Source organism: Ranitomeya imitator, chromosome 7 (genome assembly GCF_032444005.1).
Source record: "Ranitomeya imitator isolate aRanImi1 chromosome 7, aRanImi1.pri, whole genome shotgun sequence".
Taxonomy (NCBI): domain Eukaryota; kingdom Metazoa; phylum Chordata; class Amphibia; order Anura; family Dendrobatidae; genus Ranitomeya; species Ranitomeya imitator.
Genome location: NC_091288.1, coordinates 67,338,600 through 67,355,560, shown reverse-complemented (window position 1 = coordinate 67,355,560; position 16,961 = coordinate 67,338,600). Strand labels below are relative to the sequence as shown.

General features: G+C 42.1%; 1 protein-coding gene across 2 annotated transcripts in view; it reads left to right on the top strand.

The window, feature by feature from the left end:
• The window catches only part of SPAG16 (sperm associated antigen 16), a 1,289,960-nt gene that overhangs the window by 12,775 nt on the left and 1,260,224 nt on the right, over nucleotides 1-16,961 (top strand). For both annotated transcript variants that reach the window (XM_069733408.1, XM_069733409.1), the window contains exon 2: nucleotides 5,327-5,373. In XM_069733408.1, the coding sequence (XP_069589509.1) occupies nucleotides 5,327-5,373 (47 nt within the window). The remainder of the gene's footprint in view (nucleotides 1-5,326; nucleotides 5,374-16,961) is intronic.

Here is a 16,961-nt window from a genome sequence, read left to right as displayed (position 1 = left end):
TTGCATCTGCAATTTTTAGTTTTAATAAGTAACATGTTCTATAAACTAGGCAACATCTTTGAGCTATGTAGTTGGGGGATATCACATACCAAGATGTATTTTGTAACTTTTCCTATTGCGGTAATTGAAGATAGACTTTTCGATCTTATGTCTTGTATACGGTTATTTTTCATAGTTAAATACCATCCTAAATACAGTTAGGTCCATATATATTTGGACAGAGACAACATTTTTCTCATTTTGGTTATAGACATTACCACAATGAATTTTAAACAAAACAATTCAGATGCAGTTGAAGTTCAGACTTTCAGCTTTCATTTGAGGGTATCCACATTAACATTGGATTAAGGGTTTAGGAGTTTCAGCTCCTTAACATATGCCACCCTGTTTTTAAAGGGACCAAAAGTATTTGGACAGATTCAATAATTGTAAATAAAATGTTCAGTTTTAGTACTTGGTTGAAAACCCTTTGTTGGCAATAACTGCCTGAAGTCTTGAACTCATGGACATCACCAGACGCTGTGTTTCCTCCTTTTTGATGCTCTGCCAGGCCTTCACTGTGGTGGTTTTCAGTTGCTGTTTGTTTGTGGGCCTTTCTGTCTGAAGTTTAGTCTTTAACAAGTGAAATGCATGCTCAATTGGGTTGAGATCAGGTGACTGACTTGGCCATTCAAGAATATTCCACTTCTTTGCTTTAATAAACTCCTGGGTGGCTTTGGCTTTATGTTTTGTGTCATTGTCCATCTGTAGTATGAAATGACGACCAATCAGTTTGGCTGCATTTGGCTGGATCTGAGCACACAGTATGGCTCTGAATACCTCAGAATTCATTCGGCTGCTTCTGTCCTGTGTCACATCATCAATAAACACTAGTGACCCAGTGCCCCTGGCAGCCATGCATGCCCAAGCCATCACACTGCCTCCGCCATGTTTTACAGATGATGTGGTATGCTTTGGATCATGAGCTGTACCGCGCCTTCGCCATACTTTTCTCTTTCCATCATTCAGGTAGAGGTTGATCTTGGTTTCATCTGTCCAAAGAATGTTCTTCCAGAACTGTGCTGGCTTTTTTAGATGTTTTTTTAGCAAAGTCCAGTCTAGCCTTTTTATTCTTGTTGCTTATGAGTGGCTTGCACCGTGCAGTGAACCCTCTGTATTTACTTTCATGCAGTCTTCTCTTTATGGTAGATTTGGATATTGATACGCCGACCTCCTGGAGAGTGTTGTTCACTTGGTTGGCTGTTGTGAAGGGGTTTCTCTTCACCCTGGAGATTATTCTCCTATCATCCACCACTGTTGTCTTCCGTGAGCACCCAGGTCTTTTTGCATTGATGAGTTCACCAGTGCTTTCTTTCTTTCTCAGGATGTACCAAACTGTAGATTTTGCCACTCCTAATATTGTAGCAATTTCTCGGATGTTTTTTTTCTGCTTTCGCAACTTAAGGATGGCTTGTTTCACCTGCATGGAGAGCTCCTTTGACCACATGTTTACTTCACAGCAAAACCTTCTAAATGCAAGCACCACACCTCAAATCAACTCCAGGCCTTTTATCTGCTTAATTGAGAATGACATAACGAAGGGATTGCCCACACCTGTCCATGAAATAGCCTTGGAATCAATTGTCCAATTACTTTTGGTCCCTTTAAAAACAGGGTGGCACATGTTAAGGAGCTGAAACTCCTAAACCCTTCAACCAATTTTAATGTGGATACCCTCAAATGAAAGCTGAAAGTCTGAACTTCAACTGCATCTGAATTGTTTTGTTTAAAATTCATTGTGGTAATGTCTATAACCAAAATTAGAAAAATGTTGTCTCTGTCCAAATATATATGGACCTAACTGTATATATATGGTTTGCAAGGTAGGAATAGGCAGATGTAAAGTGCAGCCTAAAGGGATTGTCCGGGCACATAATATTGGTGACCTATTCCTGGGATAGGTCATCAGTATTGGATCGGCGGATGTCTGATTCCTGGCGTCAGAATCAATCAGCTGTTATTAGCTTGGCCAGACGTAAACCTTGAATGGCGCTGAACAGCACAGCTCCCTTAAATGTGTTGCAGCTGCTGCCAAGAACTGCAGATCAGCATCTATTTTTTGTGCCACTCGACTCCATTCAATGTTTATATCCTGCTGAACTAATAACAATTGATCCATGGGAAGGTCTGATGTGTGTCCCCCCACCGATCTGATACTGATGATCTATCCTGAGCATAGGTCATTAATATTATATGCCCGGACAACCCTTTTAACCTTTTAGACCTCCCTGGATTATAGTTATAGTGATAAAGTATGAGGGATCCTGTGAACAAGGGCGCAGTCAGACGGCCGTATAACACAGATGACAATCGCATCACAATGCTTGGACTGGCCAGTGTCTCTCCTGACCCATGGGTGACAGCTGCATAGAAATAGATACTGTCACACTTTGGTCGGTGGAGCCGCTGGGCAGTCCGAGCATTGCGATGCAATCGTCGTCAGTTATTTAACCATCTGACTGCGCCCTATATCTTACTGTGAACAACTTTTTTTTTCCTACACTTTTTAGTCATGTAAGGCTACGTTCACATTAGCGTTGCGTCGGGCGCAGCCGCGGCGACGCATGCATCATGCGCCCCTATATTTAACAAGGGGGCGCATGGACATGCGTTGTCTTGCGTTTTGTGATGCATGCGTCATTTTTGGCGCAAGCGTCAGGGCGCAGAGGATGCAGCAAGTTGCATTTTTTTTGCGTCCAAAATCAAGCCAAAAATGGACGCATGCGTCACAAAACAATGCGTTTTTGCATGTGTTTTGCATGCGTTGTGCGTTGCGTCGCTGACGCAACACACAACAACGCAAATGTGAACGTAGCCTAAATGACTTACTGACTTACTGTTTGCCTCTGTTACCTCTAATGTGTTAGCATATTTTTATAGTAATACTGTACATGATGATTTATGTCACTATGACAGAGGCTATTATGTATACACTTATGGCCCAATTCATCAAAGCTTTTACCCCAGAATTATGGCATAAAAAGCTCTGAAAAGTTTCAACATTTTGGCACAACTTGAGGTTGCACTAAAATATTTTGGTCTTTTGGCATTTTAGGGCAATTTCCGCCCAGCTCTGATAAATTGGGTGGAGTTAGGAGGGACAACTCAAATTCATGACGAGCGGTGGCATTTAGTAGGCTACAGATCATACTTCAGCAGGGACTGCACGATTACAGCCAGGTAAATTGATTTGAGAGGTTTATCATCACCTGGAGAATCCAGCCATGGCGGCAGCGGACTAGATTCGTCTCTGCTTATGGGCCTCGGCCAGATTTTCTAAACCATGTATTTCCTGAAAAAACAGAGCATTGTTAGAGAGAAATTACTTGGCTGTAGTCGTATAGCCAAGATCTGATTCATGGCATTATGAGCGACACGATTCAGGTGATCATTGTCCCTTGAATGACAGAGTGGCTGCGGTATGATCAAAATTGACACCCACTATTGAGGACTATGGAACTACTGGGAATGGGGTGATAGGGTACCTTTAAATGGTTATTCTAATTTTCTTTCTTCAGGAGTGCACCGGCCCTCTGCCTCTGAAAGGATTGACGGTTCTGACGAGCAACATGGTTGCCCAGATGGTCTGAACTATGTCTTCTCTGCTTCTGTTAGCTGTAGTATCTTTGCCTTTGCAGCATCGGATAAGCGCAGGAATCTGGCGAGATTCAGAGCAGTGTTTGCAAGCTGTATAGCAAAAAAGCTTGCGAACGCACACTCTTTGCTTGGGAAACTGGCCTCTCTCATAGATTACAGAAGTGAACAGTAAACTACATAATTCTTGAGAATAGAGAGGATTTTCAAAAAGAGGCAAATTGCAAAGTTTTTTTTGTTTTTCTAGGATTCTAGAGATATGTTTGTTTTCTTATTTAGTGTCACTTTTATGGCATTTTTCAAGGGTGCGTTGCAGAGCTGCCTAAAGTCATGCCTCCAGAGAATCCTGTGAGAATCCTATAATATAGCAGCTTAACATACTTTTTTTGCAAAAAAAGAATTAACTAAATACCCTGTATTTTTTTTCATTTTTTCACTAGCACTTGCTTATTTACTGTGACTTTTTTACAACAGAGTATTTTTTGACCTCTCTGTGCGCTTTTGTGTCTTCAAGTTCTTTGGTGGTGTGAATAGGTTTCTACAGACTTGTTCACTGTGCAAGAAGCCCATGTGTTTTTGGTTTTATAATTATTCTCTTGTTTCTACAAGACTGGGGAGTCCATCACTCCTCTGTGGGTCATTTGCATTGTAGCTGTTCCATCCAGCATGTTCTACATGGATATTTTCTCTCTGAGCCCTGTTCATACAGGTACTAAACAGATGATAAGGTTTTTAAATACATCAGATAGGGATTATATACATTAGACAGGGCTGCTCTATTATGGGTATACCTTGGCGATTGGTGAAGCAGCTTAACATTAACATACCTTTTTTTGCAAAAAAAAAAAACGTATTAACTAAATACCCTGTATTTTTTTTCATTTTTTCACTAGCATTTGCTTATTTACTGTGACTTTTTTACAACAGAGTATTTTTTTACCTCTCTGTGCGCTTTTGTGTCTTCAAACATAGGGAAGATTTAAAAAAATAAATAAAAAGGAATATTCAGGATAGCAGCGGGCATTAAAGTTACAATTCTGCAGTCACTCTATGACTTCAGACTTGTGAATCCTCACATCACAATCACTGCTCGCTGTGAGGACTCTCTTGCGCCGCATACTCCTGGCCACATTCCTACTAGTGTTTCCTGCCTCGCTCAATACTCTTGCATTTAGTGAGGTCACTCCCATCTAGTCTGAATGTGGCCGGGAGAATACATCTCGCATATTTGCCGTCACATGACGCCAGCACCGGAGTATCCTCTCAGCACGCACGCTTCGTGATGTGACGTTTCACAAGTCTGCAGTCACATACAGTAACTGCAGACATATAGCTTAAGATCGGACAACCCCTTTAAATAAAAGCAAAACATGGGACCTGCCGACAGGTCTCCCTTTTAAAGAGCCAACCTTTTTTTTTTTTTTTAAACAGCCGAGCACTTTCTCCAGGACAACATATGGCTGTCTTGCTGCACTTAATCTACAGCACTGTGAAAACAATATCCCTGTTAAATAAGTCAATTTCTTTTTTTCTTTAATTACAGATTTTATTTTTTGTTTCTCATTGTTTCTCATTTTAGTCCAATATCATTGCTGTATGTATTTTCCAAATGTTAGTTTTTCTGATCAAATCCTGAAAATTAAATAAATGTGATAACTTATTGCATTTCTTAAACTCCTTAACTTCTGTTTAGAGGTGACTATTTCTGAAGAATCAGAAGATGGTTATCAGTATGAAGAGGTAAGTCTTGGCTTTTTCTTTTTAAAGTTAATACAAATTGTATTTCTAGGTGGTGAAACTTCCTAAGAGTGTGTAAGGTCCACATGTCCTACTGCATTATCTTTTATAAGGGCTTCTATCGTTTTAATACTTGGACTAAATTGTAAATGTATCACTAATACTGTGTAAGTAATGTCTAAACATAGTCCTGCGGAAGATGGAGAAGGACAGCATTCTTTTATTATTGCAGATCTCTGCGGTCATATTCTTCATCTATGTAAAAATTGATGTTCACCCCAGCCTTGATTATCACTTTCCCAAGTCCAGTTCTTGAAATGTAATAGCGGTTTAATAGCAGATTTATTGTTTATTTGGTGCTTGTTTTTGTTCTATGTATTACATGCAGTATATTGTGCACATGGTCTGTGATATAGCGGCATGTTAATGTATTGGGTATTCTATTACTATATTGCATATATCATGGACATGTTCACATTGGTCTGAAATTTTTAGCACTGCTTTGGTGGTCAATACATTTATTATGTGACCTCTTCCAAGTCATAGGTGATAATGATGTATGTTCTTTCAGACATCTACAAATGGCCATATACAGATTTGTATGTTCTGTGCCTTTTTAAAATACTTTTAACTTTTTAGCTTTTATCCTAAATACTTTGGTTAGAAAACAAGTCTTTTCCACAATATAGCAAGTTTCCAGTCTTCTAAAGGCAATTCACCTTCAGTGATGTTACCCACAATGAGTTATTATCCTACCCAGTGAAGAATTTGATGAGTCCGAGGAGATAGTGTATATGATGTGCTCCAGCTTCACGCTGGAAGTCATTTATATGTTTTATTTTACATACGGGGATCATTTAGACTAGCGGCCTACACAGTGATTACTCTTAGCAGCCTTAAAATGTACAAAATGTGAACTAATCCCATATGGCTATAAACTGGCATCGAACTCTTTTTAACGGTACAAGTTTGCAGAATCAGGTAAAATATTGGACACATTATAGAATGATATATAAATATGAAGCAGCAGATAGACCTGGAGATAAATTTTCAAGTTAATTCTGGCCTTCTGAAAATTTTATGAAACTTGATATGTAATGGGTTATTTAATTAATTTTCAAATTTTCTCTTAGCATTATTTTCTTTTGTATATTACAATAATGCTATATGTATTTTTTAAACCTTTTATAGCACTTCATAATATTCTGGTATTCCCATCACCTATGCATAAGAGCTGCTGTTTTAGTCAGTATAGTTGTGCGCATTGAGGAACAGAATTTAAAGGGAACCTGTCACCAGGTTTTTCCCCCATATAACCTCTTTTCTCTCCCATTAATTGTCATAACATAAAAAAAAGCTTGTATTCACCTGTACGCTGTGCCCACTGTCTCCTCTTGCTTCCTGTACAGCAGTGGATGCCGGATGGCGCAGTGACGTCACCATATCGTACCATCCAACATCCTCTGCGTGCTCCTTCTCCAACAGGTCAAAGGTTGGAAGTGACCTGCGTTCTGTTCGAGATCTCAGATCACGCGAATACAATTGAGTGCAGGGGGGAACGATGGCCGGGGCTCAGGCAGGGGAGGGGTGAGTGGTTATTGACACTGCCCGATGTGTGCCTGCACCCTAGCCGCCACTATGCTGAATGTCTGCAGCTGGAGGAAGATGATGTGTAGCCTGAGACATTCAGTCATGGCACTTTTTTTCCTCAGGGAGACAGGGGGCAGAACCCTAACCGGGTGCCTTCCCTCCCTACCCATCATCCCAGCCTTGCTGCCATGTGTTTACAGAGGGAGAGACCTGTCCATCACCTGCATCTGGTGAGGTCATCAGTCTAGTCTGGTCCTTCCCTGTTGTCACTGGCCAGCTTTTCATACTATATTTTCTCTAAAATCTTGCAGCGTTAAATTGCTCAGTCAAGCACTGATTCATACTGCCCATACTCTGGGCAGCAAGAATCTAAGGACAGGTTCCCTATTTAGAGAATCTGACATTGTTTTGAAACTCAAAGGTAGAACGAAAGAAAACATAAATGAGAAGGGGAAAATAAAAGCTAAATGAGGAAAGCAGAGCTAAATGTATTTGGTCCTGAAAAATAATTTCTATAACTATATCTGTAAGGCTACTTTCACATTTCCATCGGACCGACGTACCGACAGACGTTTTGAAATTACTGCACGACGTGGGCAGCAGATGCAGTTTCTCAACGCATCCGCTGCCTATTCTGCAGTCCGGGGAGGAGCATGCACGGTCGAAAATGGCGGACGCAACGCACAAAAAAAGTTACATTGAACTTTTTTTGTGCGTCGCGTCCGCCGAAACATGACGGATCCGTTGCACGACGGACGCGAAGTGTGCCCATCCGTCGTGATCCATCGCTAATACAAGTCTATGGGCAAAAAAACGCATCCTGCAAGCACATTTGCAGGATCCGTTTTTTTGCCCAAACTGACGGATTGCGACGGAGGACAAAAGACGGAAGTGTGAAAGTAGCCTAAGGAAAAAAATAGATCCGAACATTTTTCATTTTCTAGAAAATGTGTGACAAATGTTCTACAGCTGGTGGGTATCAGCACCATGGACAGCAGCGGAGGAAACATGAATCTCGCATAATGAACCTGTGTCCCGATGATGTTTATTTTCCATTTGCTGTGGTTGACTTTTCTGAAAGGTTACAGGAAACCCTTTATGAAATGCCACTGCTCGTTTGTTCTTAGGCATTTGTTTTCACACGCATCTACATTTTTACAGCAAGGGGTTTGCTAAATCGAAAGGGAACCCCATAAAGGGTGGGCTGGATAGGAAACTTTACAACATGTAGGTTGTGAAAAGTACGATTATCACACTATACAGTGTTAAAGATGTAATGCTTGGAAGAAAAGTAACAAACAGTAGATGAATTATTACATAGTTACATAGTTATTAAGGTTGAAGGAAGACTATAAGTCCATCTAGTTCAACCCATAGCCTAAACCTAACATGCCCTAACATGTTGATCCAGAGGAAGGCAAAAAAAAACCATGTGGCAAAGAGTAAGCTCCACATTGGGGAACAAAAAAATTCCTTCCCGACTCCACATACGGCAATCAGACTAGTTCCCTGGATCAACACCCTATCAAGGAATCTAGTGTATGTACCCTGTAACATTAGGCCGGCTTCACACTCAGCGTATGAAAATACGGTCCGTATATTACGGCCGTAATACACTGAAAAGTCCCGAAAATAGTCGTCCGTAGCTCCTCCGTAGGCAGGGTGTTTCAGCGTTTTTTGCGCATGGCATCCTCCGTATGTAATCCGTATGTCATCCGTACTGCGTGTTTTTATCGCAGGCTTGCAAAACCGACATACGGCTATACAAGGGATCCATGTGTAAAAACAAAACAAAACATATATATATATATATATATATATATATATATATATATATATATGTATATATATTAATATTTCATCCAGCGCGATATAGCAGAAAGCCGGTAATTCAATTACCGCCTTTTGCTTTCTCCTTCCTAAAACCCGACATGATATGAGACCTGGTTTACATACAGTAAACCATCTCATATCACCATTTTTTTTGCATATTCCACACTACTAATGTCAGTAGTGTGTATATGCAAAATTTGGCTGTTCTAGCTAGTAAATTAAGGGGTTAAATGGCGGAAAAAATTGTCGTGGGCTCCCGCACAATTTTCTCCGCCAGAGTAGTAAAGCCAGTGACTGAGGGCAGATATTAATAGCCTGGAGAGGGTCCACGGTTATTGCCCCCCCCCCCTGGCTAAAAACATCTGCCCCCAGCCACCCCAGAAAAGGCACATCTGGAAGATGCGCCTATTCTGGCACTTGGCCACTCTCTTCCCATTGCCGTGTAGCGGTGGGATATGGGGTAATGAAGGGTTAATGCCACCTTGCTATTGTAAGGTGACATTAAGCCAGATTAATAATGGAGAGGCGTCAATTATGACACCTATCCATTATTAATCCAATACTAGTAAAGGGTTAAAAAAATACACAAACACATTATAAAAAATTATTTTAATGAAATAAAAACAAAGGTTGTTGTAATATTTTATTGAACGCCCAATCCAATCACTGAAGACCCTCGTTCTGTAACAAAAAAACATAATAAACCAACAATATCCTTACCTTCCGCAGATCTGTAAAGTCCAACGATGTAAATCCATCTGAAGGGGTTAAAATATTTTGCAGCCACGAGCTTTGCTAAAGCAATGTTGCTCATGTCTGCAAAACCCCGGAGAATGCAGGTAAAGTAGGTCATTGACCTATATTTACCTGCATTTGCGGTGAGGCGCCCTCTGCTGGCTGTTCCTAGATCGTGGGAACTTTCCTAGAAAGCTCCCTGGCTCGAGATCATATGAGGACAACCAGCAGAGGGCGCCCTCTTAAGGTGGCATTAACCCTTCATTACCCCATATCCCACCGCTACACGGGAATGGGAAGAGAGTGGCCAAGTGCCAGAATAGGCGCATCTTCCAGATGTGCCTTTTCTGGGGTGGCTGGGGGCAGATGTTTTTAGCCAGGGGGGGGCCAATAACCGTGGACCCTCTCCAGGCTATTAATATCTGCCCTCAGTCACTGGCTTTACTACTCTGGCAGAGAAAGTTGTGCGGGAGCTCACGCCAATTTTTTCCGCCATTTAACCCCTTAACCCCTTCCCGACCTTTGACGCATACGCTGCGTCATGAAAGTCGGTGCCATTCCGACCCATGACGCAGCGTATGCGTCATGGAAAGATCGCGTCCCTGCAGATCGGGTGAAAGGGTTAACTCCCATTTTGCCCGATCTGCAGGGACAGGAGGAGTGGTAGTTTAGCCCGGGGAAGTGGCTTCACCCCCCCCCCCCGTGGCTACGATCGCTCTGATTGGCTGTTGAAAGTGAAACTGCCAATCAGAGCGATTTGTAATATTTCACCTAAAAAGCTGGTGAAATATTACAATCCAGCCATGGCCGATGCTGCAATATCATCGGCCATGGCTGGAAACACTAATGTGCCCCCACCCCACCCCAACGATCGCCCCCCCAGCCCCCCGATCTGTGGTCCACTCCCCTCCGTCCTGTGCTCCGCTCCCCCGTCCTCCTGTCCGCTCCCCCCGTGCTCCAATCCAACCCCCCCGCACTCCGATCCCCCCCGCACAGCGATCCCCCCGTGCTCCGATCCACCCCCCCGCACAGCGATCCCCCACCCCGTGCTCTAATCCACCCCCCCGTGTTCCGATCCACCCCCCCGTGCTCTGACGCCCCCCCCCCCCGTGCCCTGATCTCCCCCCCCTTCCAAAATGGCAGGCGCATCTGCAGTGCGCCCGCCGAATCTGCCGGCCGGCAGATTCGTTCCAGAGTGAATTTTGATCACTGAGATAGGTTATATCTCAGTGATCAAAATAAAAAAAATAGTAAATGACCCCCCCCCCCTACCCCTTTGTCACCCCCATAGGTAGGGACAAAAAATTTTTTTTTATTTTTTTTCCACTAAGGTTGGGGTAAGAACTAGGGTTAGGGTTAGGGTTAGGGGTAGGGTTAGGGTTCGGGATGTGCACACGTATTCTGGTCCTCTGTGGATTTTTCCGCAAAGGATTTGATAAATCCGCAGTGCTAAACCGCTGTGGATTTACCGCGGTTTTTCTGTGCATTTCACTGCGGTTTTACAACTGCGATTTTCTATTGGAGCAGTTGTAAAACCGCTGCGGAATCCGCAGAAAGAAGTGACATGCTGCGGAATGTAAACCGCTGCGTTTCCGTGCAGTTTTTCTGCAGCATGTGTACAGCGATTTTTGTTTCCCATAGGTTTACATTGAACTGTAAACTCATGGGAAACTGCTGCGGATCTGCAGCGTTTTCCGCAGCGTGTGCACATACCTTTAGAATTAGGCTATGTGCACACGGTGCGGATTTGGCTGCGGATCCGCAGCAGTGTTCCATCAGGTTTACAGTACCATGTAAACATATAGAAAACCAAATCCGCTGTGCCCATGGTGCGGAAAATACCACGCGGAAACGCTGCGTTGTATTTTCCGCAGCATGTCAATTCTTTGTGCGGATTCCGCAGTGTTTTACACCTGTTCCTCAATAGGAATCCACAGGTGAAATCCACACAAAAAACACTGGCAATCCGCGGTAAATCCGCAGGTAAAACGCAGTGCCTTTTACCCGCGGATTTTTCAAAAATGGTGCTGAAAAATCTCATACGAATCCGCAACGTTGGCACATAGCCTTAGGCCGGCTTCACACTCAGCGTATGAAAATACGGTCCGTATATTACGGCCGTAATACGCTGAAATGTCCCGAAAATAGTGGTCCGTAGCTCCTCCGTAGGCAGGGTGTGTCAGCGTTTTTTGCGCATGGCATCCTCCGTATGTAATCCGTATGGCATCCGTACTGCGTGGTTTTCTCGCAGGCTTGCAAAACCAACATACCGCTATAGAAATGATCCATGTGTCCCAAAAAGAAAAAAAAATATATATGTTGTGTGTATATATATATATATATATATATATATCATTAGACACATATATGTATATATATTAATATTTTTTCCAGCGCTATACAGCTTGAAAGCCGGTAATTCAATTACCGGCTTTTTCTTTCTCCTTCCTAAAACCCGACATGATTTGAGACATGGTTTACATACAGTAAACCATGTCTTCTCTCCATTTTTTTTTGCAGATTCCACACTACTAATGTCAGTAGTGTGTATCTGCAAAATTTGGCCGTTCTAGCTCTTAAAATAAAGGGTTAAATGGCGGAAAAAATTGGCGTGGGCTCCCGCGCAATTTTCTCCGCCAGAGTAGTAAAGCCAGTGACTGAGGGCAGATATTAATAGCCTGGAGAGGGTCCACGGTTATTGCCCCCCCCCTGGCTACAAATATCTGCCCCCAGCCACCCCAGAAAAGGCACATCTGGAAGATGCGCCTATTCTGGCACTTGGCCACTCTCTTCCCATTCCCGTGTAGCGGTGGGATATGGGGTAATGAAGGGTTAATGCCACCTTGCTATTGTAAGGTGACATTAAGCCTAATTAATAATGGAGAGGTGTCAATTATGACACCTATCCATTATTAATCCAATTGAATGAAAGGGTTAAATAAAACACAAACACATTATTTAAAATTATTTTAATGAAATAAAAACAATGGTTGTTGGAGTATTTTATTCTACGCCCAATCCAGTCACTGAAGACCCTCGTTCTGTGAAAGAAAAAACATAATAAACCAACAATATACTTACCCTCCGCAGATCTGTAACGTCCAACGATGTAAATCCTTCTGAAGGGGTTAAAACATTTTGCAGCAAGGAGCTTTGCTAATGCAGGCTGCTCCTCGCTGCAAAACCCCGGGGAATGAGTCTAAATATAGATCAATGAGCTATATTTAGTTTCATTTGCGGTGAGGCGCCCTCTGCTGGATGTTCATAGAACGTGGGAAATTTCCTAGAAAGCTCCCAGGCTTTCTAGGCAAGTTCCCACGATCTATAAACAGCCAGCAGAGGGCGCCTCACCGCAAATGAAGCTAAATATAGCTCATTGATCTATATTTAGACTCATTCCCCGGGGTTTTGCAGCGAGGAGCAGCCTGCATTAGCAAAGCTCCTTGCTGCAAAATGTTTTAACCCCTTCAGAAGGATTTACATCGTTGGACGTTACAGATCTGCGGAGGGTAAGTATATTGTTGGTTTATTATGTTTTTTCTTTCACAGAACGAGGGTCTTCAGTGACTGGATTGGGCGTAGAATAAAATACTCCAACAACCATTGTTTTTATTTCATTAAAATAATTTTAAATAATGTGTTTGTGTTTTATTTAACCCTTTCATTCAATTGGATTAATAATGGATAGGTGTCATAATTGACGCCTCTCCATTATTAATTAGGCTTAATGTCACCTTACAATAGCAAGGTGGCATTAACCCTTCATTACCCCATATCCCACCGCTACACGGGAATGGGAAGAGAGTGGCCAAGTGCCAGAATAGGCGCATCTTCCAGATGTGCCTTTTCTGGGGTGGCTGGGGGCAGATATTTTTAGCCAGGGGGGGGCCAATAACCGTGGACCCTCTCCAGGCTATTAATATCTGCCCTCAGTCACTGGCTTTACTACTCTGGCGGAGAAAATTGCGCGGGAGCCCACGCCAATTTTTTCCGCCATTTAACCCTTTATTTTAAGAGCTAGAACGGCCAAATTTTGCAGATACACTCTACTGACATTAGTAGTGTGGAATCTGCAAAAAAAATGGAGAGAAGACATGGTTTACTGTATGTAAACCATGTCTCAAATCATGTCGGGTTTTAGGAAGGAGAAAGAAAAAGCCGGTAATTGAATTACCGGCTTTCAAGCTGTATAGCGCTGGAATAAATATTAATATATATACATATATGTGTCTCACTGACATATATATATATATATATATATATATATATATACCTATTCTATGTGTACACATTTATTCTACCTATTCTACTGTAAGCTGTCAGTGTGATTTTACTGTACACCGCACTGAATTACCGGCTTTTCTCTCTAACAGCGCTGCGTATTTCTCGCAAGTCACACTGCTTGTCCGTGTGAAATCCGTATTTTTCACGCTTCCATAGACTTTCATTGGCGTATTTCTTGCGCAGTACGGTGACAAACGCAGCATGCTGCGATTTTGTACGGCCGTAGAAAGCCGTATAATACTGATCAGTAAAATACGGCAGATAGGAGCAGGGGCATAGAGAATAATTGTGCCGTATTTTTTGCGAGTTTTACGGACGTAGTTTCTGCGCTCTTACGTCCGTAAAACTCGCAAGTGTGAAGCCGGCCTTAGGGTTAGGGTTGGGTTGGAATTAGGGTTGTGGTTAGGGGTGTGTTGGGGTTAGGGTTGTGGTTAGGGGTGTGTTGAGGTTAGGGTTGTGATTAGGGTTACGGCTACAGTTGGGATAAGGGTTAGGGGTGTGTTGGAGTTAGAATTGAGGGGTTTCCACTGTTTAGGCACATCAGGGGTCTCCAAACGCAACATGGCGCCACCATTGATTCCAGCCAATCTTGTTTTCAAAAAGTCAAATGGTGCTCCCTCACTTCCGAGCCCCGACGTGTGCCCAAACAGTGGTTTACCCCCACATATGGGGTACCAGCATAGTCAGGACAAACTGCGCAACAATTACTGGGGTCCAATTTCTCCTGTTACCCTTGAGAAAATAAAAAATTGCTTGCTAAAACATCATTTTTGAGGAAAGAAAAATGATTTTTTTATTTTCACGGCTCTGCGTTGTAAACGTCTGTGAAGCACTTGGGGGTTGAAAGTGCTCACCACATATCTCGATAAGTTCCTTTGGGGGTCTAGTTTCCAAAATGGGGTCACTTGTGGGGGGTTTCTACTGTTTAGGCACACCAGGGGCTCTGCAAACGCAACGTGACGTCCGCAGACCATTCCATCAAAGTCTGCATTTCAAAAGTCACTACTTCCCTTCTGAGCCCCGACGTGTGCCCAAACAGTGGTTTACCCCCACACATGGGGTATCAGCGTACTCAGGAGAAACTGAACAACAACTTTTGGGGTCCAATTTCTCCTGTAACCCTTGGGAAAATAAAAAATTGCGGGCTAAAAAATCATTTTTGAGAAAAGAATTTTTTTTTTTAATTTTCATGGCTCTGCGTTATAAACTTCTGTGAAGCACTTGAGGGTTCAAAGTGCTCACCACACATCTAGATTAGTTCCTTTGGGGGTCTAGTTTCCAAAATGGGGTCATTTGTGGGGGATCTCCAATGTTTAGGCACACAGGGGCTCTCCAAACGCGACATGGTGTCCGCTAATGATTGGAGCTAATTTTCCATTTAAAAAGCCAAATGGCGTGCCTTCCCTTCCAAGCCCTGCCGTGCGCCCAAACAGTGGTTTACCCCCACATATGGGGTATCTGCGTACTCAGGACAAACTGGACAACAACATTTGTGGTTCAATTTCTCCTATTACCATTGGCAAAATAGTAAATTCCAGGCTAAAAAATCATTTTTGAGAAAAGAAAAATTTTTTATTTTCATGGCTCTGCATTATAAACTTCTGTGAAGCACCTGGGGGTTTAAAGTGCTCAGTATGCATCTAGATAAGTTCCTTGGGGGGTCTAGTTTCCAAAATGGGGTCACTTGTGGGGGAGCTCCAATTTTTAGGCACACGGGGGCTCTCCAAACGTGACATGGTGTCCGCTAAAGAGTGCAGCCAATTTTTCATTCAAAAAGTCAAATGGCGCTCCTTCCCTTCCAAGCCCTGCCGTGCGCCCAAACAGTGGTTTACCCCCACATATGAGGTATCAGCGTAGTCAGGACAAATTGGACAACAACTTTCGTTGTTCAGTTTCTCCTTTTACCATTGGGAAAATAAAAAAATTGTTGCTGAAAAATCATTTTTGTGACTAAAAAGTTAAATGTTCATTTTTTCCTTCCATGTTGCTTCTGCTGCTGTGAAGCACCTGAAGGGTTAATAAACTTCTTGAATGTGGTTTTGTGCACCTTGAGGGGTGCAGTTTTTAGAATGGTGTCACTTTTGGGTATTTTCAGCCATATAGACCCCTCAAACTGACTTCAAATGTGAGGTGGTCCCTAAAAAAAATGGTTTTGTAAATTTCGTTGTAAAAATGAGAAATTGCTGGTCAAATTTTAACCCTTCTAACTTCCTAGCAAAAAAAAAATTTTTGTTTCCAAAATTGTGCTGATGTAAAGTAGACGTGTGGGAAATGTTATTTATTAACTATTTTGTGTCACATAACTCTCTGGTTTAACAGAATAAAAATTCAAAATGTGAAAATTGCGAAATTTTCAAAATTTTCGCCAAATTTCCGTTTTTATCACAAATAAACACAGAATTTATTGACCTAAATTTACCACTAACATGAAGCCCAATATGTCACGAAAAAACAATCTCAGAACCGCTAGGATCCATTGAAGCATTCCTGAGTTATTACCTCATAAAGGGACACTGGTCAGAATTGCAAATAACGGCAAGGTCTTTAAGGTCAAAATAGGCTGGGTCATGAAGGGGTTAATTTACTAGCTAGAACGGCCAAATTTTGCATAGACACACTGCTAACATTAGTAGTGTGGAATATGCAAAAAAAAAATGGTGATATGAGATGGTTTACTGTATGTAAACCAGGTCTCATATCATGTCGGGTTTTAGGAAGGAGAAAGCAAAAGCCGGTAATTGAATTACCGGCTTTAAAGCTGTCTAGCGCTGGAAGAAATATTAATAAATATATATATATATATATATATATATATATCTCACTGACAGATATATATATATATATATATATATATATATATATATTATATATATATATATATATATATCTATTCTATGTGGCCACATTTATTCTACCTATTCTATTGTAAGCTGTCAGGGTGATTTTACTGTACACCGCACTGAATTGCCGGCTTTTCTCTCTAACAGTGCTGCGTCACACTGCGTCACACTCGCAAGTCACACTGCTGGTCCGTGTGTAATCCGTATTTTTGGGGCTCCATAGACTTTCATTGACGTTTTTTTATTTGCGCAATACGGTGACAAACGCAGCATGCTGCGATTTTCTACGGCCGTAGAAAGCCGTATAAT